A 25,013-nucleotide genomic window follows, 5' to 3' on the forward strand; every position below is an offset into this window, starting at 1 on the left:
TATACGTGGTTTGCCACTGCGAGGACGATCAGCTGTCCTTCCTGTAGCGCTGTTTTAGGCGTCTCACAGTACGGACATTGCAATTTATTGCCCTGGCCACATCTGCAGTCCTCATGCCTCCTTGCAGCATGCCTAAGGCACGTTCACGCAGATGATCAGGGACCCTGGGCATCTTTCTTTTGGTGTTTTTCAGATTCATTAGAAAGGCCTCTTTAGTGTCCTACGTTTTTTGCCTACCGTCTGTAAGCTGTTAGTGTCTTAACAACCATTCCACAGATGCAAGTTCATTAATTGTTTATGGTTCATTGAACAAGCATGGGAAACAGTGTTTAAACCCTTTACAATGGAGATCTGTGAAGTTGTTACATGTGTTGTATATGTTACAAATTACAATTTGTACGATATGCTACGAATTGCAATTTGTACAATACGTTATGAATTACCGTTGTTTTGACAAACATTAGCTAGGTGGCTTGGGGTTAGGGTTAAGGTTAGCTAATATGCTAAGTAGTTGAAAAGTAGCTCAAAAGTAGTAAGTAGTTGCAGTGGCGTGTATTCATTGATTCCAATGGAAACCAGGCTTTCCCCAAAAATGTACCAAAAGAACTCTACATATACAAATGAATCTTTCTGTGTTTCATACATTTCCTTCAATTCGCAAGAGGCTGAATGTATCTCACCGGAGAAAGTATCCGAGCAGGCGAAACAGCGCGTCTCTGTATGTGTAGGCCATCTATCTGACGCTGTCTGGTCCAAAAGAGTATGATATTGTTGCCGCCCATAGCATTGAATGCAAGGGAAGGGAGCGAGCATTTGGCTTCCCTTGATTAAAAAAAAGGATAAAATAATAGCCTATCAGCTTTGAGCTAAACTGAGTGCGCTCAAATGTGAATGGTCCTGGAGCACCAAAAAAAAAAGTGTCAAGAGAAGCCAGTTTGGATTTGGCTTCACTCCTATCAAATCGCGTCTAGAGCATACGTCATTGACAGAAAACAACGTGAATTGTTGCATCTCGTTGTGTTGTCCTCTGGAGGCTAGCTAGCTAAAATGTTCCCTTTCCTAAATTAGCCATGGATGGAAAGAGGGATTTGGACTTGTGGTTTTACTTAACTCTCTGTACTGGCCAATGATTATAATGGTGATTCTGATCCAACCATTAATTCATACCTTGTCTGAGAGGATGGAAGTTCAATATGTAGCTAGATGTAGAAGGTTAATGTTAACTAGCTAACGTTGCCCATGAAAGGAAGTTAAGCTAGCGAGCAAACATTTTTGCCATTTTACCTTTTGTCTTATGTAACCATACCAAACTTAACATATCATACTAATTTGAGTGTCCCAGACTTTCCTTTACTATGTTATGTCCAGTCTATGAGACCAGCCTGATTGACCAGCAGTGGTCATCTGCTGATAGACCACACAAACTGACAATGACCACACTGACCCGTGGTAGAGAGAATGACCATCGGCAGTCAATGGATTAGCAGTCAATAGATTGTAGACTGGTATTATCACTGCCTATACTGACTTACCATAGAAATAGAATCTCATTCTAGTTCTGTGGACTTGACACACATAAACAGAGTGTATGAGTACCTGCATCCATCCCAAAACAAGACTGTTTGGTTTGAGTAATTTGTATTATTCATGAGCATTAGGATCGACAAGGGGTTTTGAACCATAAAATATTAATCCTTCAACTAAGGCAGTTTTGATCCAGAACACTTGTCTCTCATTGGTGACATTCGACCGTCATCAACAGTGGTTTGTAAACGACAATTGTTTCACCTTTTGACCCCCTTGGGCTCCAGAGTGTCGCAGCGATCTAAGGCACTGCATCTCAGTGCTAGAGGCGTCACTGCAGTCCCTGGTTTGAATCCAGGCGGGATCACATCCGGATGTGATTGGGAGTCCCATAGGGCGGCGCACAATTGGCACAGCGTCATGTGGGTTTGGCCGGGGTAGGCCGTCATTGTAAATAAGAATTTGTTCTTAACTGACTTGCCTAGTTAAATAAATAAAAAATAAGGTCCGTTTCAGGTTAGTCATTGGTTCCATCCTGGGGTTGGGTTACGAAGAATCTGAACCTCAGGGGGGGAGATCCAAAGGGGGGCCAGCCTCAGGGCAGTCACAGTCAGAGGCCCTCAGTCACCTTTTGAAACTCTTACTCTGATAACTGCTGCCATTGTTAGTGTGTATGCTTTGCAAGATGCCATCATCCAGATACAATAATGTTGCTGAGCTGTTCAGAGATATCATGCACATCTGGCATGCGCTGAGTGAGATGTAGGCTATGTGTATATGTCTAGACATGTTTGAGAGTCTAGTTCTGTTTGAGCATGTTTGAGTCTAGTTCTGTTTGATCATGTTTGAGAATCTAGTTCTTTTTGAGCATGTTTGATAGTCTAGTTGTTTGTGTGAGAGACTATTAGTCCACCTTGACTCGTGTTGCAGACCTCAATAGCTCCCTGTCCCTGTGTGAATGGCCCCTGATCAGGATGAATGATCCTGTCCTACAGATCAGATGGTGATCAGTAACTGGAGCCAAAGCAGGATCAGTGTCAAGACAACAGCAGGATCAATAACAGACATGAACAGAGAGAGAAGAGAGATGGAGTGAAAGAGAGATAAAAGGGTATGAGAGAGATTAATCTGGAGAGGATTTTTCCACAAAATGAGTTAAGCTCCACAATGATAGGGGAGGTTGGTCAAAGGCAATACAATTAACGGAATAATTACTCTCAAACATTAGGAAGAAAGGATGCCCATTCTATCTGCCTGAAGGGCAGCACAGCAATACACAGCTTCTATAATCCCAGGAAGAGGCGGCGGCAAAAACACTGATTGACTTACGTCAGGGAGACAAACACTCACTTCTTATGGAAGAAGTCACACATTGAGAATTAATGCTACTGTAACAATAGTCCTGAGGAGGAAAGTATTGAAAAACAGTCTGGACTGGAGGAAGCAAACATGGCTACCCGTTCTACTTAAATTGAATATCTTGGTATATTCTTCCCTGGATAGTGCCTCTGCTTTGTCTAAGATCAAATCATGGGGAGGTATTCAGAGTAAATGATCATCACAAAACTCAAATTCATTACAATAGTACTTTAATTTGACAATAATTCATAAATGATAAATCCAGACCATTTAGAGGAGGCTTATTGTATTGTTAAAGATGTGCGCCGGAACTTTGGCGACTTCTAAGTATTTTTAAAACCTACCGCTTTGGGCTGGATGTGTCAATGTGTAGTTCATACATGCATAATCTATGAGCAGAATTACTGTTTCACCTCAATTAACCACGAAATCTCTAGTTTGAAAGCAACTGTTTTTCTGGAAGCTGTGCGTCGCCATTTTCCTACATTTTCCCCACCTGGGCAGCCCCCTAACAATTCTAGTTCTAGCTAATGAGCTTCAGCCCCTCACCATTTGAGTGACAGCTAACAAGATGCACACACAGCAGAGCGAGAGCAATGACATGGTGCACATATGTGACGTAGTACGCAATTTCCGGGGACCACTTTTAGCTCGTGAGCTCTACTTTCAGAACTACTGGCTAAAACGAATTCAAAAGTGCCAGAGAATATCAAGTTAGTTGAAGTTTGTAGCGGCTATTTAGAGAATCTCTTTAACAGGTTTCTGACCATGGGATCAATTATCATATCTCAGTAGAGAGCACTATATACCAAATAAGTATCATTAGTAAACTGTTAAGAGAAATGTATTTTATAAAGGAGACCCTTTATCATCATGTCATGTGTAGCTATAGTCCAGAGTGTTAATAGGCTTGGGTGCTATATAACACGTTACACAGTGCAGAAGGTACTCTTATACACACATCTCTCATACCATCTTGTCAACATTAAATAAATATGTCCATTCAGAGATTCTTGTTCAGCCATCTCATTATGTGTCCACCAGTCATTGTCCTGCTAGTGTGAGTCCATTGGTCCATGACACATTAGGTCTTTGCTTGAGCTTGTGTCTGCTACTCCTGTGTCTCCGTCTCAGTCTCTGTCAGTGTCAGCTCCTGTGGTTCTGGGTCAGGTAGCTCCTGTGGTTCTGGGTCAGGTAGCTCCTGTGGTTCTGCCTCCCTCCTCCTCTATGGCTGCCGATGCCTTTTCCTTCTCCTCATTCTCCTCCGTCTTCAGAGGCATCCATGACTCTTTGTGCAGCCTCTCGTTATTCTCCACCCCCTGGACACCAGGGGGCACTGTGGTGGCCATAGCAGGCGGCAGGTGCTTGAACTCTTCGTCGTTCACATCATAGTCCTTCATCTTATGGTCCAGGATCCACCAGCGACCCGCGAAGCCAACGTCCAGTACCCGCGTGTGGAGCTCCCTCCAGGGGACAGAGAGGTTGGAGCACTGGGCCTCGTAAAGACTGGCGTCTGGGTTGTAATCGGCGAAATAGGTGAGTGAGACCATTCCCAGGCTGAGGTGACGTAACCTTCCCTCGTTACGAAGCTTCGCCAGCTTCTGCACGTACCCATCCGATGTTCCACTGCGTATCCACGGCGTCAGGAGCCCGAGCTGATTGGCTGTATCCAGGACGGTGGTCTCAAAGGAGGCGCCGTCGGGGTTTGTGTAGACGCAGGTGCCGGCTCCACCCAGAAGGCTCAGGTAGATGGAAGCTTTGATTGGCCTCTCCCACGCGCCCACCACAATCTCACGACATGCCTCCTTGTAGTCTCTGGACATGCCACTAAACCACATACCTGATGGAGAGGGGAGAGAGAATTGTGAGAAAAAGACAGACAGCATTCACACGAGATAAGATAGATGGTTTACTAAAACAAAATCAAAACAGACTGCCACAATATCCCTAGACATGGTAGATAGGCATGCACACAATTATAATGTTTTGTGTGCCAACACTGTATTGTATTGCATCTCCAAGCTGACAGGGATTGTCTCAGAGAGGTCACAGCAATAACCTCAGTCACGTGCCTTCCTCCACCCTGTGATTGCAAGCAGGGGCAACTGTGAAGGATCAATAGACGTGTATGAATAGACGTGTATGAAGTACATTTTCAAATCTTACTAGTGTAAAAGCCACAACGTGATACAGTTTGTTTGAAGCTAATGTCACATAATCTGATAACCTCAGGGAAAATGTTTCATGTCTCATCTCCAACAACTTACTTCATTGAAAGATCATGAATTCGTTCAGGTTTGTAAAGGCGTGGTGGGCTAACACGGCAACCAAGAGATAGATCGATTTCTTACCCAATTTGCTATTTTTCAACCTCTCCCATCGGGTGCCACTGACGGGTGCTGCTCCTGCTTCTGCTACAGTGGTGGAGCACCATCTCCTGAGCACCCACGAGGCAGCCATGTTCGTCGGACAGAAGCCGATCGTTCCGGAAGTTCACATTCGGACTGGCACGGACCAGAAAAACACAGCGGGCTTCTTGATACATTAATTTCCAATGTGAAAAAAATGAATTTATTGAGACAAAATGGCATATCAGTGAAAAGTTGTATTGTTATTATTTTTCCCGTAAAAACAACAAATATCCAATATCCAGTTCTGCTTAAAAATAATGTCATAAAATCTCTGTAATATCATTATAAACTAATACATATCATGTAAGTACAAATGTTTTTTTTAAAATTCGGATAACACCCATATTACAAAGAAAACACTCACATTTGGCGCGTCGCATTATCTTCAGGCTGTACCTGGTCACGTGAACACGATGATCCGTCTTGAGCCAACACAGGATCCGTTGTGTACATAAGGTGACGTGGAACAGGCGAGTGATAATGCGAATTTAGTGCATCATAGTTGAAATTAACACCATTAGCTAGCTAGTTTATTCAGACATCCAACGCAGTACACATTTTATTTTTTGTATTTAACTATGTGCTGCTGTTAGGTGAGTTGATATTGAGATATAAATCGAGAAAACAGTGCTAGCTTGACAGCTGTCAGGCTAGCGAGGTGGTCGTGTCAGCACTTCTAACATAGCTGACTGGCTTGCATTGTAGATACAACAGAACCTGCGACAAACAGGTAAGTCTCGGATCACGACGGCCAACATATGACTAAATCTGAAGCTAGCTAGCTAGAGTTACAGTAAACTATAGGCATAAACATGACACAGACTGCTAGCCTGCCAAACAGATCAACACAATCTGTCATTTGTCAGATAAAACAATTGCACCTGCATATTCGATGTCGCATGCCTACACATGCTGTTACGTATGCTTTAGAAGGCAGCCAACAAAGAGAACATCTTGTCCATATGTAGCAAAAGCTAGCTGGGTACCCTATCCGGGAGAAGAACACAGACTGTTGCCATACGTCAGACAACAGTTAAGAGTACATTTTATCGTCTCCTTCCAGGTCTTGCATGAGGTGGTCATCTTTCCAGAGTTACTATGGCGAGTCCAGATGATCTGAAGTTCCAAGGTGAGGCTCATGGAGTGGCTCCCATCCTCCTCTCTCTGTTTATCCTCTTTCACCTCCTCTTCACTCTTCCCCTCTCTCCTTGTCTCTACATATCTCACTGCCACTGTCCCGCACCTCCTCTCTCTCATTCCCTCACTCTAACCTCTGTCTTCTTCTCCTCTAGAGTTTGAGGAGGCCACTGACCTGCTGTTAGCAGACCCTGGGGCCTCCACCCTCAGTATGTCTGGCTCCAGCAGTACGGCCCCGGCCGGTGCCACTGGGGACATCAAACTGGACATGTCCGATGATGAGGGACAGGAGGAGAGTTCAGAGGTCAGGACGATGAATGAGTCCAATCATATCGCTCCATTGATAATCTTTAATTTTGCCTTTGTAATGACGTTTTCCCAAACAGCCAAAAACCAAGCAATATGGGGATAACTGATTGGCATTACTGTTTACAGCTCCTAAGAGGGGAGAAACAAACTAGCGGCTTCTGGACCTTTGAGTACTACCAGTCATTCTTCAATGTGGATACAATGCAGGTACAATATGCTTGAAATAACACAGTATAATCTGCACTCATGAGACTGGCCTATATGTTGCTGTTTAACATCAGCCATAGAGAAACCGTAAATGTAGTGGTGTTAGTTGCTGTACAATGTCCATTGGTTGACTGACTTCCTGTCATGGGATGCAGGTGCTGGACAGGGTCAAGGGGTCAGTGATGCCTTTACCAGGACGGAACTTCATCAAACATACCCTCCAGTCGAGTCCGGATTTATACGGTAATGGGACACAAATCGCCACTATAGCTTAGATACAATTGTTCCTAGATAGTTAGATCTGAATTAGAATGGACCTTAGAATGTTAACTTTTATTGCCGTAAAACTGGAAGACAGTTTGCCAAACTCTGCATATCTTGGGTTGTAATGTGAACCACCTCTAACCAGACTAACCTTACCTCTTGGTCCCCCGTATGTCCAGGTCCCTTCTGGATCTGCGTGACGCTAGTGTTCTCTCTGGCCATCAGTGGAAACCTGTCCACCTTCCTGAACCCTCTGGGGAGCATCCATTACCACTACAGACCCCAGTTCCACAGAGGTATGGTACCTGGGGGTTACAGCTTGGCTCCTTCTCAATGGTTTCATGTGAGATTTGCTTTATAGACATAAAAAAAGGGGATTGTTGACTTATCTTTACGTTTCAGCACAGAGGCCTTTTTCAAGACCATGTTATATTACGTGCAAAAAGCAGTGTTGATGTTGCTTGCTTTTTCTCACTCCCTCAGTGACGATAGCTGCAGTAGTGATCTTCCTGTATGCCTGGCTGGTGCCCCTGGGTGTATGGGGCTTCCTGACCTGGAGGCAGAGGGAGGAGAGGCAGCAGAGTGGTTACTCCTTCCTGGAGACGGTGTGTGTCTACGGCTACTCCCTCTTCATCTACATCCCCACCTCAGTGAGTCAGCAGACACACACTAGTGAATGTCTGGGTCGTATTCAGCTAGCAAAACATTCATCCCCCTAGCTAAATGTTTTGCAATGGAAAATGAAGTTCAGATGGTACCTACTTTACGGTTTCATAGTTTTGTTTTTGTGCCTAGTGAATATGACCCTGTTCATCATAGAAATATACTATCTGATTGGGACCCAATCTGAACCAATTAATGCAGAACATTTTATTCTCAAGCAACAAACCAATCACCTCCCTCTCAGGTGTTGTGGATCTTACCATTCGAATGGCTCCGATGGCTCCTCATCCTGGTCGCCATGGTGATCTCTGGCTCGGTCCTGGTCCTCACCTTCTGGCCCGTTGTCCGCGATGACACCAAGGTGACTGCTTTTGCCACCGTGGCAACAATCGTCGTTCTCCATGCGCTGCTATCAATTGGCTGCAAGGTAAGAGCCCACTATAAGTGTGCTATGGGTAGAAGTTACCTAGCCCCATCCTCCTAGGCCCTGTTCAAATACTTTGAAGAAGCAGTAATCATGGTCTTGACATGAATATAGAAAGTAGAGTCCTCATTTCACTTATCCAGGGAAGGATGGACTTTAAAAATGTTTGAACCAGGCCCTAATCATAATCTAAATGGGAATGTCTCAGCTGTATGCGCCTCAGGGGAAATGTTTCATGTCTCATTCATCACCCTACTTCATAGTCTATGGCTAGCTATAAACCTCATAGTTCTTGGTTAAATCACGTTAAGGTTCTAACCCTTTATATCCGTCTCCCCTCTATGCTGTCTTTCAGATGTATTTCTTCCAGACAGCGACTCTCACACCAGTTCCTACACTCGCACCCAACCACACAGCAGCAATATTGACCAAGACCCACTGACCAAGAGGAACCAGAGGGAGGGAGATGTGTCCAAACACTTAATGCCCTCTTCTCATAGTCACAATGTTTGAGACCACTGGGGAATCTGAAAGGACTAGATAAAAGGTTTAGGCTTTTGTTACCTACTCTGAGCATTGGAATAGTAGCTAGCTGGCTAACTGCCAAACGGATGATAGCGATCTCACCATTGACTAACTACATTGTTGTCGTGTGAGTAGGACGATATGAGTCGAGAGGGAAACGTTGGATGAAATCAGAGTTTACGACCCCCGTGTGGACGTTGTTTTGAGTTTTCAGCTCAGTGGGTCACACATGATCCAGTCCTTTCAGATCAGAGAAGGAGATGTAGCAAAGTAGGGCCTGCATACTGATGCTCTAACCAATAATAAGCATACACAGAGGACCGACAAGTGGTCAGAAAGGTACCCATAATGTTGGAGGTTCTGGGTGTGGGAGCCCTACTCTAGTACATTATGGACTTAACTGGACCAGCAGCCCATTAAGTGCTGTGCAATTGACTACATATGTTATCACAAGGATAGAGGCCTATGAGTATAAACTAATTATGGGTTATGAGGATTGCATTGGGGGAAATGTCTTGCTTATTGCAATACATAAATATTTATCATGGAGAAGTTGGGTGCACCTCAATAGTCGGAAGAGACTTCCTCTTATCTCTACTTTTATCTGCACTAAAAAACATAGGAAAGGAGGAAGCATGAGATCTGCTCTACCCAGCTCAGTGCAGATCAAGGAAAGGAATTCTTTATAGACTTGAACTCCTCAGCTGCAGTCTGATCTTGAGATGCGCCTATTGAAGGGAAATGCTGTATGAATGTTTAACTACTAGGGTGGCCAACCTTATCCATAAAGGTGCGTGCTTTTGTTCCAGCCAAGCAAAAACACCCAACTCTACCGATCAGTCTACAATCAAACCTTTTGATGAGTTGGATCAACAGGTATGTTACAGCTTGGCTGGAACCAAGGCCTACTACACCCATGCCAGCCCTCTGTGGGTGAGATTGTACATCTCCGAACTGTGAGATTGAAAAGGGTTGTTCTAGAACTCAAACCACTCCTGTGACCTGGAACATGTGTAGTACTGTGCTGACTAATGTATCCACACTTTCTTTTTGTAGATGGACTTGTAAATTAAGGAAAGGGCTTGTCAGTGTATTTAATTATTTATTCTTTCCTGTGTTGCCTTTTATTTCCTCTTTGTTTAGACTTCTGGGTTTGTGTGAATAAACTGTCATTCTAGTCTGAATTGCTTCGTCTTCTTGGTGTTGACTACAGCCTGAGGGCTATGTCTTGGCAGGCTTTTGTTCCAGTCCAGCACTACCACATCTGATTTAATTAGTTGGTAGGTACTGGGCTGGGACAAAGGCCTGCACAACTAGGGGCTGGAGATGAAGGCTGCGAAATATCTACTATTTCATATGAGGAAGTTGAGAGATCCCAGGTATGCAGCATTGGTTCCAGCACTCAAGTTGTCAGTGCTCTGCTTACTGTACGTAGAAAACATGGATTCTTGTTTGTCCTGAAGCCTCAGAGGTGCTAGCCCAGCAATGATCCCTGAGATTTATGGGACAACCGAGCACTCCAGAGGTAGTTGCTTTGTGTGCACTTGGACATTAATTGGGCACGACCATGTAGGCTCAGGATTTGACGTTATAAAATCAGATTTCATTAGTTGTCCTTAACTGCTGGTTTTGGTTAGGAAAATCTGATCCTAGATCTGTGGCAATTTCTTACCTCGAGCAATAAAAACAATGAACAGGAGACGGCACAGTCTTCCTGATGCACTTTCCATCAATTGAGGTCCCAGAGAAAAAGTAGTGTTTGAATGCAAGCTAGCAACTATCACAACATTGGTGTTAAAATTCGAACTAATATCTCAAGTTAATTATAAGACCTGATCCAAAGTTTTTTTGGGGACTTCTCCACCAACATTTAATTTACTCCTTTTATACTTTTTTGTTTGTTGCTTTTCTGTGAAAGAAATAAAGACAACTGAAAAGTTAACCCTACAAACTAGCAAGACATTTTCTCTTCATAAAACTTGCTAAATCAAAAAAAATGTAATTAAACTCAGTCCACAAATTGTGACTGGAAGCAATGCATACATGTCCATTAAGTCTTTGTCTGAAGGTTGGGCAATCAACTTGCCCGGGAAAGGAGGGAGGAGAGGTTTAGATATGTTAGAGTCTGGATATCCTATGTAGTGAGGAGGAAAAAGGTGACTCCCAAACTCCCCAACTCAGTCTGAACGGCAGTCTCAAAATGAAGGAAAGGAATCCGGGGAAGAATGTAAACTAGGATACAGCTGCTCCAACGGCCGACATCAGTGTCCTTGGTCCATACTGTCAGTCTGTCTTTCTGTGGGTTCATCCTGCTTCCACCAATACCATCGGCTCACTGCAACCCTGATTGGCTATGAAGGGCAGTGGGGGGCCGGGTCTGCTGCTGTGTCCTCGAAGCTTATTGGCTTTGGACAACACACCTCACAAGTAAATCGGAGGTGAGGTTCTAACAGAGTTCCAGAGTTGGTGTTCGTCAAGATCTACACACTGACATCTAGGCTACGTCTCAAATGACACCCTAGTCTCTATACAGTGCACTTCATTTGTCCATGTGGCTCTAGTCAAAAAGTAGAGCACTGTATATGGAATAGGGTGTCCTTTTGAGATAGCCTAGGTCTACTGGGCTAAAGACTACCACTATGGATGACCAGACAAACACCTTGGGGGAGGCGGGGGGGTGGAGCTAGCTATCGCTCTGGAATGGGGCCGTTTAAGGAGAGAGGCTCTACAGGCAGGTGGAGAAGTGCCTCTATGAAAACAAAATGGCGTCAGTGAGGGGTGTTCTACTGTGCAGGAAAGCACCGTCCTTTCAGTGCAGATCTGTAGTGGGGGACATCCAATCCAGCGATAAGGGGAGGGGGGATAGCGACTGGCTGTAGTGGATGGGGTTGGGTGTTTGTTTGGTGGATGAGGGGAAGGGTGGGGCATCACACTGGTACTAGGGGAGGTGGAATGTCCAAAAGGGAGGAGAAGGAGGGAGGGAACCCAGATAAAGGAGATGATACCTGCTGTACAGTCGTACAATGAGTTATTCTTTGCAACAAAAGTCTCTGTGTTCAATGTGTGTGTGTAGGTGTACATGTGTCTGTAAAGCATAAAAAGGTCCAGTCAAACAAAGTTCAGTTCAGCTCTCCATTCAGGAAAAACTGCCAATTCTTTGTGCTGATCAGTCTGTCAGTTGAACGTAGAGGTGCTGCCACCCTCTGGCTGGACTGGTGATATCATAGCAGCTGCTGCACGATGACGAGAGGGAGGGAGACGGGGAACAGCTCTCAAAATGGAGACAGCGGCGGGGAGGGACGGTTATGAGAGAATAACTCCAGTGATAGAGAGATGGACAGTAAAGGAGAAAGGAAGGTGCTGAAGGGACAACACGACAGCACTGGTTTTGGTATTCTGGTTCTGGCTGTGGTTGGTCGGGGGGAGGTGCTAGTAGAGGTCATGCAGGGGTTCGGAGGTGAAGGGTGACGAGGTCTTAACTCCCATAATGCATGGTGTTACTAGGGATGGCCATGGGAGAGGCCATGGAGATGGCGGGTCCCCCCATGGTGAACTGGTTGGTGACGGGATAATGCTGCTGCTGTTGGTTAGAGCTGCTGCTGCTGCTAGGACCTGATTGGCCAGTAGAAGCTCCTGGGGAGATGGGGGGGGAAAGATTGAGGGGGAGAAAATGGGAGAGAGAGGGAAAGAGTGTTATCACCTTCAATTGATTAGTTGTGGACCAACTATGTCACACTTCAGAATCCATCCACTCCATTTACACAAATGATAGGCGTTCAGAAACTTGACCTGATGTAGTTTAGTGCAGGGTTTCCCAAACTCTGTCCTGCCCCCCCCGCCCGGGTGCACGTTTTGGTTTTTGCTCTAGCACTACACAGCTGATTCAAATAATCAAAGCTTGATGAGGAGTTCATTCTTTAAAATCAGCTGTGTAGTGCAAGGGCAAAAATAAAAACGTGCACTGGGGGGGGCAGGACCGGGTTTGGGAAACCCTTGTATAGTGTATAAAGAGACGTACCCTGGACGATTCCGGTGCTCATGATGGAGCCCATCCTGGAGTGGGTGTGATTCACTATCCCTGTGTTCACTGAGGGCGGGAACAGAGGAAATAGTGAGACTGTGTATTAACGCACACACAAACGTGCAAACACATACAGTCAGTCACACGGTCTGTGCTTGTCTGTCAGTCAGTCCATCAGTCCGTAGTATCCTACCGAGGGGGATGAGGTTGTTGTGGGACACCGTCGAGCCGCTGCCCATGACCGTACTGAGGTCATAGGCTGTAGGCATCCCTGAGAGAGAGAGAGATGAAAGGATGAGACGGGGAAGAGAGTGAGATGGGGAGGAGAGAGAATGAGAGAGATGGAGAGAGAAGGAGCGAAATGGGAGAAAAGCACAGGAGAAGCGTAAGCATCCTTTCTCTCTCACACACCGTTTTCCCCTCAGAGAGAGCATGCATCCCCCGCCTATCAGCTGCTCTGTTAGCCTGATCTATTCTGTGATATCCCTACAGTTTAGTAAGACATTTGGTCATGATGTTGTATGGATGCCTTTCGCCTGATGATGCTATCCTGGGTCAGATTGTGTGTGTATCGTCTGTGTGTTTACCTGTCACAGCATTGTTCTGCCTCATGCAGTGTGTGTGTGTGGGTTCTGCCCCATGCAGTGTGTGTGGGTATGTCCTCTGTGTGTGTGTCCTCTACCGGTGTCCTCTATGTGTGTGTATTTACCTGACACAGCCATGCCCTGGCTCATGCTGTAGGCCCCCCCAGTGTTCCACATGGTCTCAGAGGGGGAGGTGTAGTGCGACCCAGGAGGGGGGGTGGGGGTGCTGCCTGTGTACCTACAAAAACACACACATACACAACAACATACACGCCATGAGAGGGAGCTCCCCTTCCCCCCTCGTTATCCTGAATGGCACAGGCCGAGGGCAGCGGAACAGACCAACTCACCTGAAAAAGGGGTTCTTCAAGTCCAGGAGGTTGCTGGACTTGGAGCCTGTCTGGTCCACCTGGGCAACAATACTGATGTCGTAGCTTTGTCTGTGAGGAGGGAAGAGAGCCGGGGATTGGTATGGGAGGAGAGCCGGGGGTTGGTATGGGAGGAGGTGAGAAGGGAGGTGGATAGATTAAACACAGACCAACACAGACAGACAGAGAAGCACAGATTCAGAAAGCACACATCTGTAACACACATATATACAGTGCTTTTGGAAGGTATTCAGACCCCTTGACGTTTTCCACATTTTGTTACACAGATTTTTTTTTTTATTATCCCTCAATCTAAACACAATACCCCATAATGACAAAGCAAAAACAAGTTTGTAGACATTTTTCCTGATTTATATTATTTAAAAAAACTGAAATATGACATTTACATAAGTATTCAAATCCTTTACTAAGTACTTTGTTGAAGCACCTTTGGCAGCAATTATAGCCTAAAGTCTTCTTGGGTAGGACACTACAAGCTTGGCACACCTGTATTTGGGGTGTTTCTCCCATTCTTCTCTGCAGATCCTATCAAGCTCTGTCAGGTTGGATGGGGAGCGTTGCTGCACAGCAGACCACCATAGTCCCTGTGCCCAAGAACACTTAAGGTAACCTGCCTAAATGACTAGCAACCCGTAGCACTCACGTCTGTAGCCATGAAGTGCTTTGAAAGGCTAGTCATGGCTCACATCAACACCATTAACCCCACTCCAATTTGCATACTGCACCAAAAGATCCACAGATGATGCAATCTCTATTGTACTCCACACTGCCCAGTCCCACCTGGACAAAAGGAACACCTATGTGAGAATGCTATTCATTGACCACATCTCAGCGTTCAACACCATAGTGCCCTCAAAGCTCATCACTAAGCTCAGGACCCTGGGACTAAACACCTCTCTGCAACTGGATCTTGGACTTCCTGACAGGCCACCCCCAGGTGGTAAGGGCAGGTGACAACACATCCGCCACGCTGATCCTCAACATGGGGGCCCCTCAGGGGTGCGTGCTTAGTCCCCTCCTGTACTCCCTGTTCACTCATGACTGCACGGCCATGCACGACTCCAACACCATCATTAAGTTTGCCGATGACAACAGCGGTAGGCCTGACCACCGACAACGTTGAGACAGCCTATAAGGAAGAGGTCAGAGACCTGACCGTGCGGTGCAAGGAGAACAACCTCTCCCTCAATGTGATCAAGACAAAGGAGATGCTTGAGGACTACAGGAAAAGGAGGACTGAGCATGCCCCCATTCTCATCAACGGGCTGTAGTGGAGCAGGTTGAGAGCTTCAAGTTCCTTGGCATCCACATCACCAACAAACTAACATGGTCCAAGCACACACACCAAGGCATCCGTGAAGAGGGCATGACAAAACCTATTCCCCCTCAGGAGGCTGAAAAGATTTGTCATGGGTCCTCAGATCCTCAAAAAGGTTCTACAAGCTGCCAGCTGCACCATCGAGAGCATCCTGACGGGTTGCATCACTGCCTGGTATGGCAACTGCTTGGCCTCCGACCGCAAGGCACTACAGAGGGTAGTGCGTACGGCCCAGTACATCACTGGTGCCAAGCTTCCTGCCACCCAGGATTTCTATACCAGGCGGTTTCAGCGGAAGGCCCTAAAAATTGTCAAAGACTCCAGCCACCCTACTCAGACTGTTTTCTCTGCTACCGCACGGCAAGCGGTCCCGGAGCGCCAAGTCTAGGTCCAAGAGGCTTCTACCCCTAAGCCATAAGACTCCTGAACAGCTAATCAAATGGCTACCTAGACTATTTGCATTGCCGACCCCCCCCCCCCCTCTACACTGCTGCTACTCTCTGTTATTATCCATGCATAGTCACTTTAATAACTCTACCTACATGTACATATTACGTCAATTACCTTGACGTAGGTGCCCCCACACATTGACTCTGTACCGCTACCCCCTGTATTTAGCCATTGTTATTGTTATTTACTGCTGCTCTTTAATTATTAGTTATTCTTATGTCATACTTTTTTAAAATTGGTATTTTCTTAAAACTGCATTGTTGGTTAAGGACTTGTAAGTATGCATTTCACAGTTTCACAATTTGATATGATTTTCTTGTCTCTACAGACATGTTTGATCGGGTTAAAGTCTGGACTCTGGCTGGGCCACTCAAGGACATTCAGAGACTTGTCCCGAAGCCACGCCTGCGTTGTCTTGGCTGTGTGCTTAGAGTTGTTGTCCTGTTGGAAGGTGAACCTTCGCCGCAGTCTGAGTGCTCTAGATCTGGTTTTCATCAAGGATCTCTGAACTTTGCTTTGTTCATTTTTACCTCGATCCTGACTAGTCTCCCAGTCACTGCCTCTGAAAAACATCCCCACAGCATGATGCTGCCACCGCCATGCTTTACCGTAGGGATGGTGCCAGGTTTCCTCCAGATGTGACACTTGGCATTTGGGCCAAAGAGTTCAATCTTGGTTTCATCAGACCAGAGAATTTTGTTTCTCATGGTCTGAGAGTCCTTTAGGTGCTTTTTGGCAAACTCCAAGCAGGCTGTCATGTGCATTTTAATGAAGAGTGGCTTCCATCTGGCCACAACTATTAAGGCCTGATTGGTGGAGTGCTGCAGAGATGGTTGTCCTTCTGGAAGGTTCTCCCATCTCTACAGATGAACTCTGGAGCTCTGTCAGAGTGACCATCGGGTTCTTGGTCACCACCCTGACCCAGGCCCTTCTCCCCCGATTGCTCAGCTTGGCTGGGAGGCCAGCTCCAGTAAGAGTCTTGGTGGTTCCAAACTTCTTCCATTTAAGAATGATGGAGGCCACTGTGTTCTTGGGGACCTTCAATAGTGCAGAAATGTTTTGGTACCCTTCTCCAGATCTGTGCCTCGACACAATCCTGTCTCGGAGCTCTACAGACAATTCCTTCAACCTCATGGCTTGGTTTTTGCTTTGACATGCATTGTCAACTGTCAGATCTTATATAGACAGGTGTGTTCCTTTCCAAATCATGTCCAATCAATTGAATTTACCACAGGTGGACTCCAATTTAAGGTGTAGAAACAGCTCAAGGATGATCAATGGAAACAGGGTGCATCTGAGCTCAATTTCGAGTCTCATAGCAAAGGGTCAGAATACTTACGTAAATAAGGTAAGTTTATGTATTTTTTAAAATAAATTTGCAAACACTTCAACAAACTTGTTTTCACTTTGTCATTATGGGCTGGTGTGTGTAAATTGCTGAGATTTTTTTTTATTTAATACATTTTAGAGTTAGGCTATAACCTAACAAAATGTAGAAAAAGTCAAGGGATCTGAATAGTTTCCGAAGGCACTGGGTAGCTCCAAAAGTATTGCGACAGTGATCTCCAAAAGTACTGGGGCAGTGAGACATTTTGCTGTTTTGATACATGAGGTTGCAGACGCACAAATATCTTCCACGACCCCCCACCCCACCAAATGCTAACCTCCCCTGTTATTGTAGTGGTGAGAGGTTAGCATGAGGTTACACTAACTTCCTCACTCATCATTATTTACAATTCATTCAAATTATATGTAACCATGGTAGCATCCACAGTATTTAGAAACATTCTATTATTTACAATAAAAGTGACAATTCATTATTTACCATTCATTTCAATTGGGCACAAACTGTTCACCCGATATGGATGAAAATACCCTGAAATTAAAGCTGACAGTCTGCACTTTATCCCCATAGTCATTGTATGAGGCAATGTTTTAAAATAATTGTTGCTGTCCCAATACTTTTGGAGCTCACTGTATATCACCTACACACACATTCATTCAGAAGTGTCATAATATAACAAGCCTGGGCCTAGAGGTGAATGACAACACACTAACACCAAAGCCTCCCATCCCCAACAGACCCCCAGTAGATCCCTCTACAGTCCCTCACCTCTTGTTGGCGATGAGCAGTGCTGTGCCGGAGAGTGTGTCTCCTGCCTTGGTGAAGAGGGGTGACTGGAGCAGACAGCGGACCTGGTACCAGTGGGTCAGGGGCTCTGTGGGGGCTGTAGAGAGCCACACTGTCACCCTGCAGAGAGAGGGAGGGGGGTTAGAGGTCAGGATACTTTAAGGTTCAATCAGCGTCATCCTACTACAGTACAAGCATGGTCAGATATTCAGTATGAACAGCCATTTACAACTTATTGTGAAATGTTTCTATAGTGAATGTATTGTACAATATTGTATTGCTTTTAAGTTGCACCCACTTTCTGTCTTTGTGTTTATAACAATGTCTGTGAGAAAAAAAAGTAAAAAAACAAGTGATGAAAGAAAAAGGAAAGTGACGGTGTAGCTATAGTCAGCATCCATATGGGTCAAGAGTCCTGGAATCAAGTGATCAAATTTTACTCCTGACCCCACACACACTTCTGCCCTGGTTAAGGCAGCTCAGGCCGACTTACATTGATCCCATGAACGCTACGTCGAACCAGAAGGCCAGGCCGTGCACCAGCCCTGAGTGCATCATATGGAACTTAAAGGGAATCTCTATCCTGAAAGAGAGAGCGAGAGAGAAGGGAAGAGAGAGGGAAAGAGAGAAAAGAGTGGGATAAGTGTTGGTCTCGTTAAAGGGGCAATCAGCTGTTGCTGCATCCATTTTTTGGACTTATAAATTAATGATATATACCCACTGAGTCTTGAAGAATATAATTTATAAATGCCTCATGAGCTTAGTTCAACTGGCACACTCCATCAGAACCCAAAATATAAGTTTGTTTAACTCCAATGTTTGTAAACAAAGTAAATGTAAACAATATATATAATCAAAACATGGTTAAAACTATAATTTTGATATCATGGATGGTCAGTCCTTGCATCCATAGCTCAGTCTATGAATTTGAGAGTGGTTACATTTCTCCAGCCCCATCCCTCCGCTTTTTACATAAAGAAGGGTGGGGAATTCGCTTTGTTATCTTTCTACTAAGAGTCTTGCTGCTTTAAGGATATTTTTACACACTAGAAGGAATTATGTAGTATTTTTGCTGATGTAGGAAATTCAAAATCGCAAGTAGCCCCATATTAGAGAAGTAGGACATCCCCACATTCAGTAACATGTATCTACGCATCTCAATTCTCAACTCAATCTATGAATAACAATTCAATAATAAATATGAGGGAATAACAGACAGACAGACGGCGCACACAGACCTGTACAAATCCTCCTCTTTGGCCTCCAGGAAGTTAACTGTGTATTTGACAGACTTGGCCATCAAGATACGGATATCAAATGTGTCCTGAGAGGGGGAGGGAAAGAAAAAGGAGGAAGGAGAGAGACGGGGAAGAGGGAAGCAAGAGTATCCAGGTAAGTCCCAGTGAGGTAGAAATGTTTTACGGCAGCATTGGCTAGAGTGGGTACGAAGACAGTCTATGCCTTAATTTACTGATCTAGAACAGAGGCTGTACCCAGAACCAGGCACTCCGGCCGGGCCTGGCTCTCCCAGCAGAGTAACAGAGGAGCAGGCACGGAGGAGGCCTACCCAGATGACTACCGCTGGAAAATGATGTGTGTGTGGTATGTCGCTGTGTGTGATAAAAGGGTTGAGATGAATTCAATGAATACCCCTTATGAGCAGTGATAGTACTGCTGAAACCTCACTGTTGGTTCTGTGGTGTTAGACTGGGGGAGCTGGACTGGGCGAAAACATTGGGATCCTCAACTCAGACAGCATCCAACTTATTTATCCCAGCCGTCATAACACACACAGAGTGACGGTGGTATCTTCTACCACAAACACACACTCCCATACAGTCAATCTCCTATCCTGCATCAGCGTTTGCCCATAAACACACACACCTCATGTACCACCCTTAGACATAAACAAACACACAGGCCAGTCCGTACTATACAACCCAATTTTCCACAAACAGCTCGTCCCCACATAACCCCTGACTATTTCAGGCCTTAAACACCCCTCCCATATACATTTCCTAGTTAACCGACCCCCCTGCACCCCGATCATCTTGGGGGGGGGGGGGGGTAATCGCTTTAATCGACATGGTGGGAGGTGCAGGCAATGTCAGAAGATAGGCGTTCAAGAGGCTGACATATAATTGAGAATTCTACGTACCACAATGGGCTGGCGAAAGTACTCGTCCACCGCTGCGCCTCGCAGGGCTGAGAGGTCCACACCATGGAAGGAAGGCTGGTACCTGAATGAGGGAGTGAGAGAATCATTATCATCAACTCAATCCCATCAACTACAGCAGCCCAATGAAAAGTGACTGATATCTCCGTACATTCACTGCTTCCACTCCGAGCTTCTTCTCTTGCCATTTCCCCCTCCGTCCCTCCGTCCCTCCAACCCCATCCTTCCTCCTACTCTCCCTGTTTCTCTCCTCCCTCCCCTCCTACCCACCAGAAGTTGGCCTTGGTGAACTGCTCCATGTAGAGCTGTTCGTCTGTGAAGGGGGCCAGGTGCACGTCACCGATGGTGGGGAACATTTTACCTGCGACACACATGAAGTCAGTTAATGATGGTACAATCACCAGTGGCTAGTCATGATGAATCTGCCTCTCAGTTTTAAAATGTAGACTTTAATATTATTTACTGCTTGGGATTCAAAATAATCGTCAGACCTTTTGACATGTTCTCCCTTTCTCCTTCCCTCCCACTCTACCCCTTTCTATGATCTCCCTCCAACCTTCCCTGTCTCACCGCTAGGCTTGAGGAACTTCTTGGCGTGGAGGTAGCTCTCTAGCATCCTCTCGTTGAAGAGCATGTAGCCCATGGGCTCTGAGATGATGATGTCCACCTGCTCAGGTAGCGTAACCTCCTCTACTTTACCAGGGATCACCACCACACGGTCCCCCAGACGGTTAGTGTTCACCAGGACCTAGTAGAGGGGACACCAGAGGGTTAGTGTTCACCAGGACCTAGTGGAAGGGACACCAGAGGATTAGTGTTCACCAGGACCTAGTGGAAGGGACACCAGAGGAGTAGAGTTCACCAGGACCTAGTGGAGGGGACACCAGAGGGTTAGAGTTCACCCGGACCTAATTGAAGGGACACCAGAGGGTTAGAGTTCCTCCGGATCTAGTGGAGGGGACACCAGAGGGTTAGTGTGTGTGTGTGTATTAGAGTGACACTGATACATCTGCCAGACTTATGGCTACATAGCATGTCAAGAAGAGGATAGGGTTAGAGCAGGGGTGGCAAACTTTTCAGCATGAGGGCTTTTGAAATTCAACAGAGGACTGCACAGATTAGTTTGTCAAAATCAATTTGCGGGACAGAAAAAGTGCAGTTAATTGAAAATATATAGGTCACTTAATTTCAACATAGTTTAGTGTGTGTTACCTCTGCGTGCTGGGCCATGGTGCTGGCCTCCACAGCGTAGACCTTCCTGGCCCCAGCCTGAGCAGCAAAGAACGACAGAATCCCTGAACCACAGCCCACATCCAACACCACCTAGAGAGAGAGAGGGGAATGGATTCTAATTCATCCCTGATAAAGACATCAATGAAATACAACAGTGTCTACTGCCCAAACCAATTAAACAACAGTTTAGTTTCAAATACAGCAAAGGACTCAATTCAGAACAAGCTATATTTAAGTCCCAGGACAGTGCATCAGGACCTTGTCCTTGAAGTCAGTGTGGTTCTGGAGGATGGCCCTCTGATAGGTTCCTGTCCTGACGTAGTCCTGCATCATGTTCTGCTGCTGGGAGAGGTAGCCATAGAACTGGAGGAGCGAAGGAGAGAGAGAGAACAAGGGAGAGAAAGGAAAATAAAGTGACAGAACAGATTATTTTTCATGAGGTGTTTTAATATAGTCACTGAACTAATAAAGGTTGGAATAAATGAATTATTGCAATGCATGGCAGATTCTGCGTGTGCACCTGGAAGTACTGTACTGCAGATGATTCCTCTGTCCTGTCACTGAAGACCGACTGCTCTCCACTGTGGCCGCGGCAGTTCTTCAGGAGGTTATAGAACGATGAGAACTCTGAGGAGATAGTCATAATAGGTTATAAGCAGGACAAATCAGACATAAGTTATAAACGGTCTTAAGCCAGTCATAATGGGGAGAAATCCAACGCACGGTAATAACCAATTATAACAGTTCACAAGGATGACAGAGGCAAGACAAGTATGAGAAACAATAAGAATCTCTTTATGAGGACAGGAACATGTGCACAAGGACAGGGAGTCAAAGACACATAGGAGACAGAGGGTCAATGACAGAGACAGATATAGCCTACTGGCAGGCAGTCAAAGACAGACGGAAAAAACAGACAGACAGACAACGACAGCATTCTCTGAGAAAGAGCGGAGGTGGTTGCCGGGGGTTAGCTACCTGCAGGTGAGGTGAACTGTAGCAGGACGCTGTTGCAGCCCAGCGTGATGATGAACGACTGTTTCCCCACGCGACTGCACTCTGTGTCCCGGGAGACCGAACACTTGAACACGCATGTCTCCTCTGCTGTGGGAGGAGTCATACATTAGTTAGGGCCCGGCAACACGCCTACAACAGGTCATTCATGGAATAAGCGTGGCACAGGAGTACGTGGCTTACCGTACGTCACACAACATGAAGAACAACATGCTAACAGAACTGGCCTGATCACACACAGCGCTTTATTGACTCAGTATTAAAGCATCTCAACCATAGCAGCAAGCAAAGAGCTATTTTTAACCTCCTTTAGCCAGGGAAAGTGAGTAATTTCTTCTGTTGAAGCTATTTCACACACACTCCTGGATGATTAAGATCACATGGTTTTAAAGACTGGATATGTGAAAGCAATATATAGGCAAGGTAGGTCTAGTGCTGTGCCCGCATGGCAGTGAGATAATCTATGGGTTAATCTAGCAGTTGTGATGGGATTAAGACTAGTGCTGTTACTTAGTAGATTAGCCAGATGCAGCATGTTTTATTAACAGACCAAACTAGCTATTGACACTGGATTAACCCACGATAAATATGAGAGCGGGAGTGTGTGTGTTGCTTAACAAGTGTGTGTTTGATGTAAGGGCTGAGAGATAGAGTGCATGCTTTAAAATATGTAGGCTACAACCATCTCTCTCCACTAGACGTGGCCTGTCTACAAAGCCTACAGCTGAACATTGTTGGAAATGACAATGACAGATGGGGGACAAGGACTCTCACTATAGACATGTTACAGATATGTAACAACCGGATGATAGCCATGTCAATGTTCTAACTGGGTAATGTCAGGTCATAATATACACTTGTCAAAGTGAAGAGCAAAACTGTGATATTTTTGCTGGGCCAAGGCATTGCCCCTCATGGACAAGATGTAAATAGGGGCGGCAGCGTAGCCTAGTGGTTAGAGCGTTGAACTAGTAACCGTTCGAATCCCCGAGCTGACAAGGTACAAATCTGTCGTTCTGCCCCTGAACAAGGCAGTTAAGTTAACCTGCTGTTCCTAGGCCGTCATTGAAAATAAGAATTTGTTCTTAACTGACTTGCCTAGTAAAAGGTCAAATAAAACGATTGTGTGGCAAGACACTGAGGTTATTTTTCCAAGTGGAAAACATAAAATTGGTCAGATTACTTGAGACTATGTAGCAATTCAATCGGGAGTTCATTCCTGCCTGGTGTGGAAACGTTTATCTTCCATCACGGGAATGTTGGAAGAGGAAACGGCAGTTGGGCCTATGGACCGGACCAAGCAATCACACACATCATACAACTTTGATAGGACACCTTGAAAAACACCCTGCCACACACACCTTTCCACTTTCCCCACAGCCCAAGCTTGACTGTATCAAAACTAGGGACATCACGGCTTCTTGAAAGGGACATCCATCTGTGCCTCACAGTGTAACAAAAGCTGCAAGCGCTCAGCGCGAGCACACAAGAGAACGACAGGGGAGAAGGGAGGTGGGGGACTAGCTGGCTATTGTTCAGGGGAGAACAAAGATGAATAACTAATACGAGCCTGGTTTAGCTCATCGAAACACAACGACTCATATTTAGAATGTTTTTTAAACGATTTCGTTTGTCGATATTTATTCACTCAGCTAGGCATCTACAGTAGATTAGATAACCATAAAGTAGCACGCGCGAGCCACCGGGGTTAGCTTGCTTGTTTGCACCGCTACTAGCATGATCTGTGCGCAAAGACGACGACGTTCCAAAACAAAACACACTTTTAAGATACCCATCTCAAAGGGTCAAATGTTATCTTGCTTTATCATAACTACTTAACTAGCTAATAAAGAGGGCAATGCTCATATGACGCAGTTGGTTTTAACTGTTAGAACTATGTGGCATTAAGGGCAAACCATTGCGTAGTGTGGCTGATAGCTTATTGGGGGGGGGGGGGGAAATGAAAGAGCATGTTAACATGTCAATTAGCTTTGGCTATCTGCGTCAATGTGTAGCGAGCTGGCTAGCGTGCTCAGCTGCGGGGCAGGATAGTGCATCATTGAAAGGCAAACTGGCGCTAAATTGTTAGCAAGTTGATATTAGTAAACAAGGGTAGATGGGTATCTAATGTGCTTGGTCACACTTAGCTTGCTGTCCAGGAAACGTCTCGTGTGAGCTAAAACAGACTACTTCGCATTAAATAAATACTTTAAAGAATATTCCCCAAGACAAATAGATAGGTAAGAAAAAACGTGGTCCACAAGCCACGAAATGAGCGCAGTAAGCTTGCTAAAGCTAACCACCTATAGTTAGCTAAGCTACCAACAGTGTGCGCTGTCGTGCTGGAGAAGTAACGTTAGCTAACTAAGTTATGTTAGCTAGCTAGCTAATAGCGATAAGCGAAAACAACAGTCCCCATTACGTTAGATTCTATAGGTGGAACCAGTCGGTTTTGAAGTGGAATCCCCAGCCGCACACACGTGCAAGACCAGGCACTCGCATCGGTTAGCTAGATAGCTTTTTAGCATTTAGCTCTGGCTAGTTAGCCAGGGTAACGTAAGTTAACCAGGAGCCCAGGCCGAACCGGGGTATGGAAGAGCTGTCTCAAGTCCACTCACCGTTGGAGAGGTTGATCAGGGCCGCGTCCTGTGTGGCTTTCACCTCCAGTCGTAGGGGCTGCTGCTCGGAGTGACGCTGTATTTCTCCGTTTGCGTCTCCGATAGAGAGGAGCCGCACGCCGGGAAACACCGACACCGCCATCTTCGATCTGTGGGAAGAGACAGCTCACTGTGGCGCTCACATCCAGCGTTGGACGCGCACTCACGACAGGAAACGGGATACACGCAGCTTTACCGCCACTCTGTGGCCGAGAGG

The 25,013-nt window shown here is 45.7% G+C and overlaps 3 protein-coding genes across 8 annotated transcripts; 1 reads left to right on the plus strand and 2 right to left on the minus strand.

Moving 5' to 3' along the window:
• Positions 1-3,096: 3,096 nt before the first annotated feature.
• Positions 3,097-5,739, minus strand: LOC115171593 (mitochondrial import inner membrane translocase subunit Tim29). Of its 5 annotated transcripts, none has more exons than XM_029728570.1 (3): positions 5,659-5,739; positions 5,235-5,387; positions 3,097-4,723 (listed from the first exon to the last, which is right to left on the minus strand). In XM_029728570.1, exons 2-3 carry the CDS (start codon positions 5,341-5,343, stop codon positions 4,074-4,076), a joined length of 759 nt encoding a protein of 252 aa, XP_029584430.1. In that variant the 5' UTR covers positions 5,344-5,387; positions 5,659-5,739; the 3' UTR covers positions 3,097-4,073. The 5 variants fall into 5 exon arrangements, with proteins under 5 accessions (XP_029584430.1, XP_029584428.1, XP_029584429.1 ...); XM_029728568.1 differs by having other exon boundaries at positions 5,235-5,418; XM_029728569.1 differs by having other exon boundaries at positions 5,235-5,415; positions 5,659-5,712.
• A 35-nt stretch (positions 5,740-5,774) lies between these two features.
• LOC115171592 (protein YIPF1) lies at positions 5,775-10,007 on the plus strand. Its single transcript, XM_029728567.1, has 9 exons — positions 5,775-6,024; positions 6,358-6,423; positions 6,587-6,735; positions 6,867-6,947; positions 7,103-7,190; positions 7,391-7,507; positions 7,695-7,861; positions 8,119-8,301; positions 8,654-10,007. Exons 2-9 carry the CDS (start codon positions 6,393-6,395, stop codon positions 8,738-8,740), a joined length of 903 nt encoding a protein of 300 aa, XP_029584427.1. The 5' UTR covers positions 5,775-6,024; positions 6,358-6,392; the 3' UTR covers positions 8,741-10,007.
• Positions 10,008-10,662: 655 nt separating this feature from the next.
• On the minus strand, positions 10,663-24,961 carry LOC115171591 (histone-arginine methyltransferase CARM1). 2 transcript variants are annotated; one of them, XM_029728566.1, is made up of 16 exons: positions 24,758-24,961; positions 22,104-22,226; positions 21,646-21,752; positions 21,384-21,488; positions 21,105-21,215; positions 20,463-20,640; positions 20,163-20,253; positions 19,875-19,956; positions 18,955-19,040; positions 18,210-18,299; positions 17,699-17,836; positions 13,779-13,868; positions 13,554-13,666; positions 13,038-13,115; positions 12,842-12,910; positions 10,663-12,456 (listed from the first exon to the last, which is right to left on the minus strand). In XM_029728566.1, the coding sequence occupies exons 1-16, from the start codon at positions 24,897-24,899 to the stop codon at positions 12,299-12,301; spliced, it is 1,761 nt and encodes a 586-aa protein (XP_029584426.1). In that variant the 5' UTR covers positions 24,900-24,961; the 3' UTR covers positions 10,663-12,298. The 2 variants fall into 2 exon arrangements, with proteins under 2 accessions (XP_029584426.1, XP_029584425.1); XM_029728565.1 differs by having other exon boundaries at positions 22,104-22,229.
• Positions 24,962-25,013: the final 52 nt, after the last annotated feature.

This window comes from Salmo trutta, chromosome 32 (genome assembly GCF_901001165.1).
Source record: "Salmo trutta chromosome 32, fSalTru1.1, whole genome shotgun sequence".
NCBI lineage: Eukaryota > Metazoa > Chordata > Actinopteri > Salmoniformes > Salmonidae > Salmo > Salmo trutta.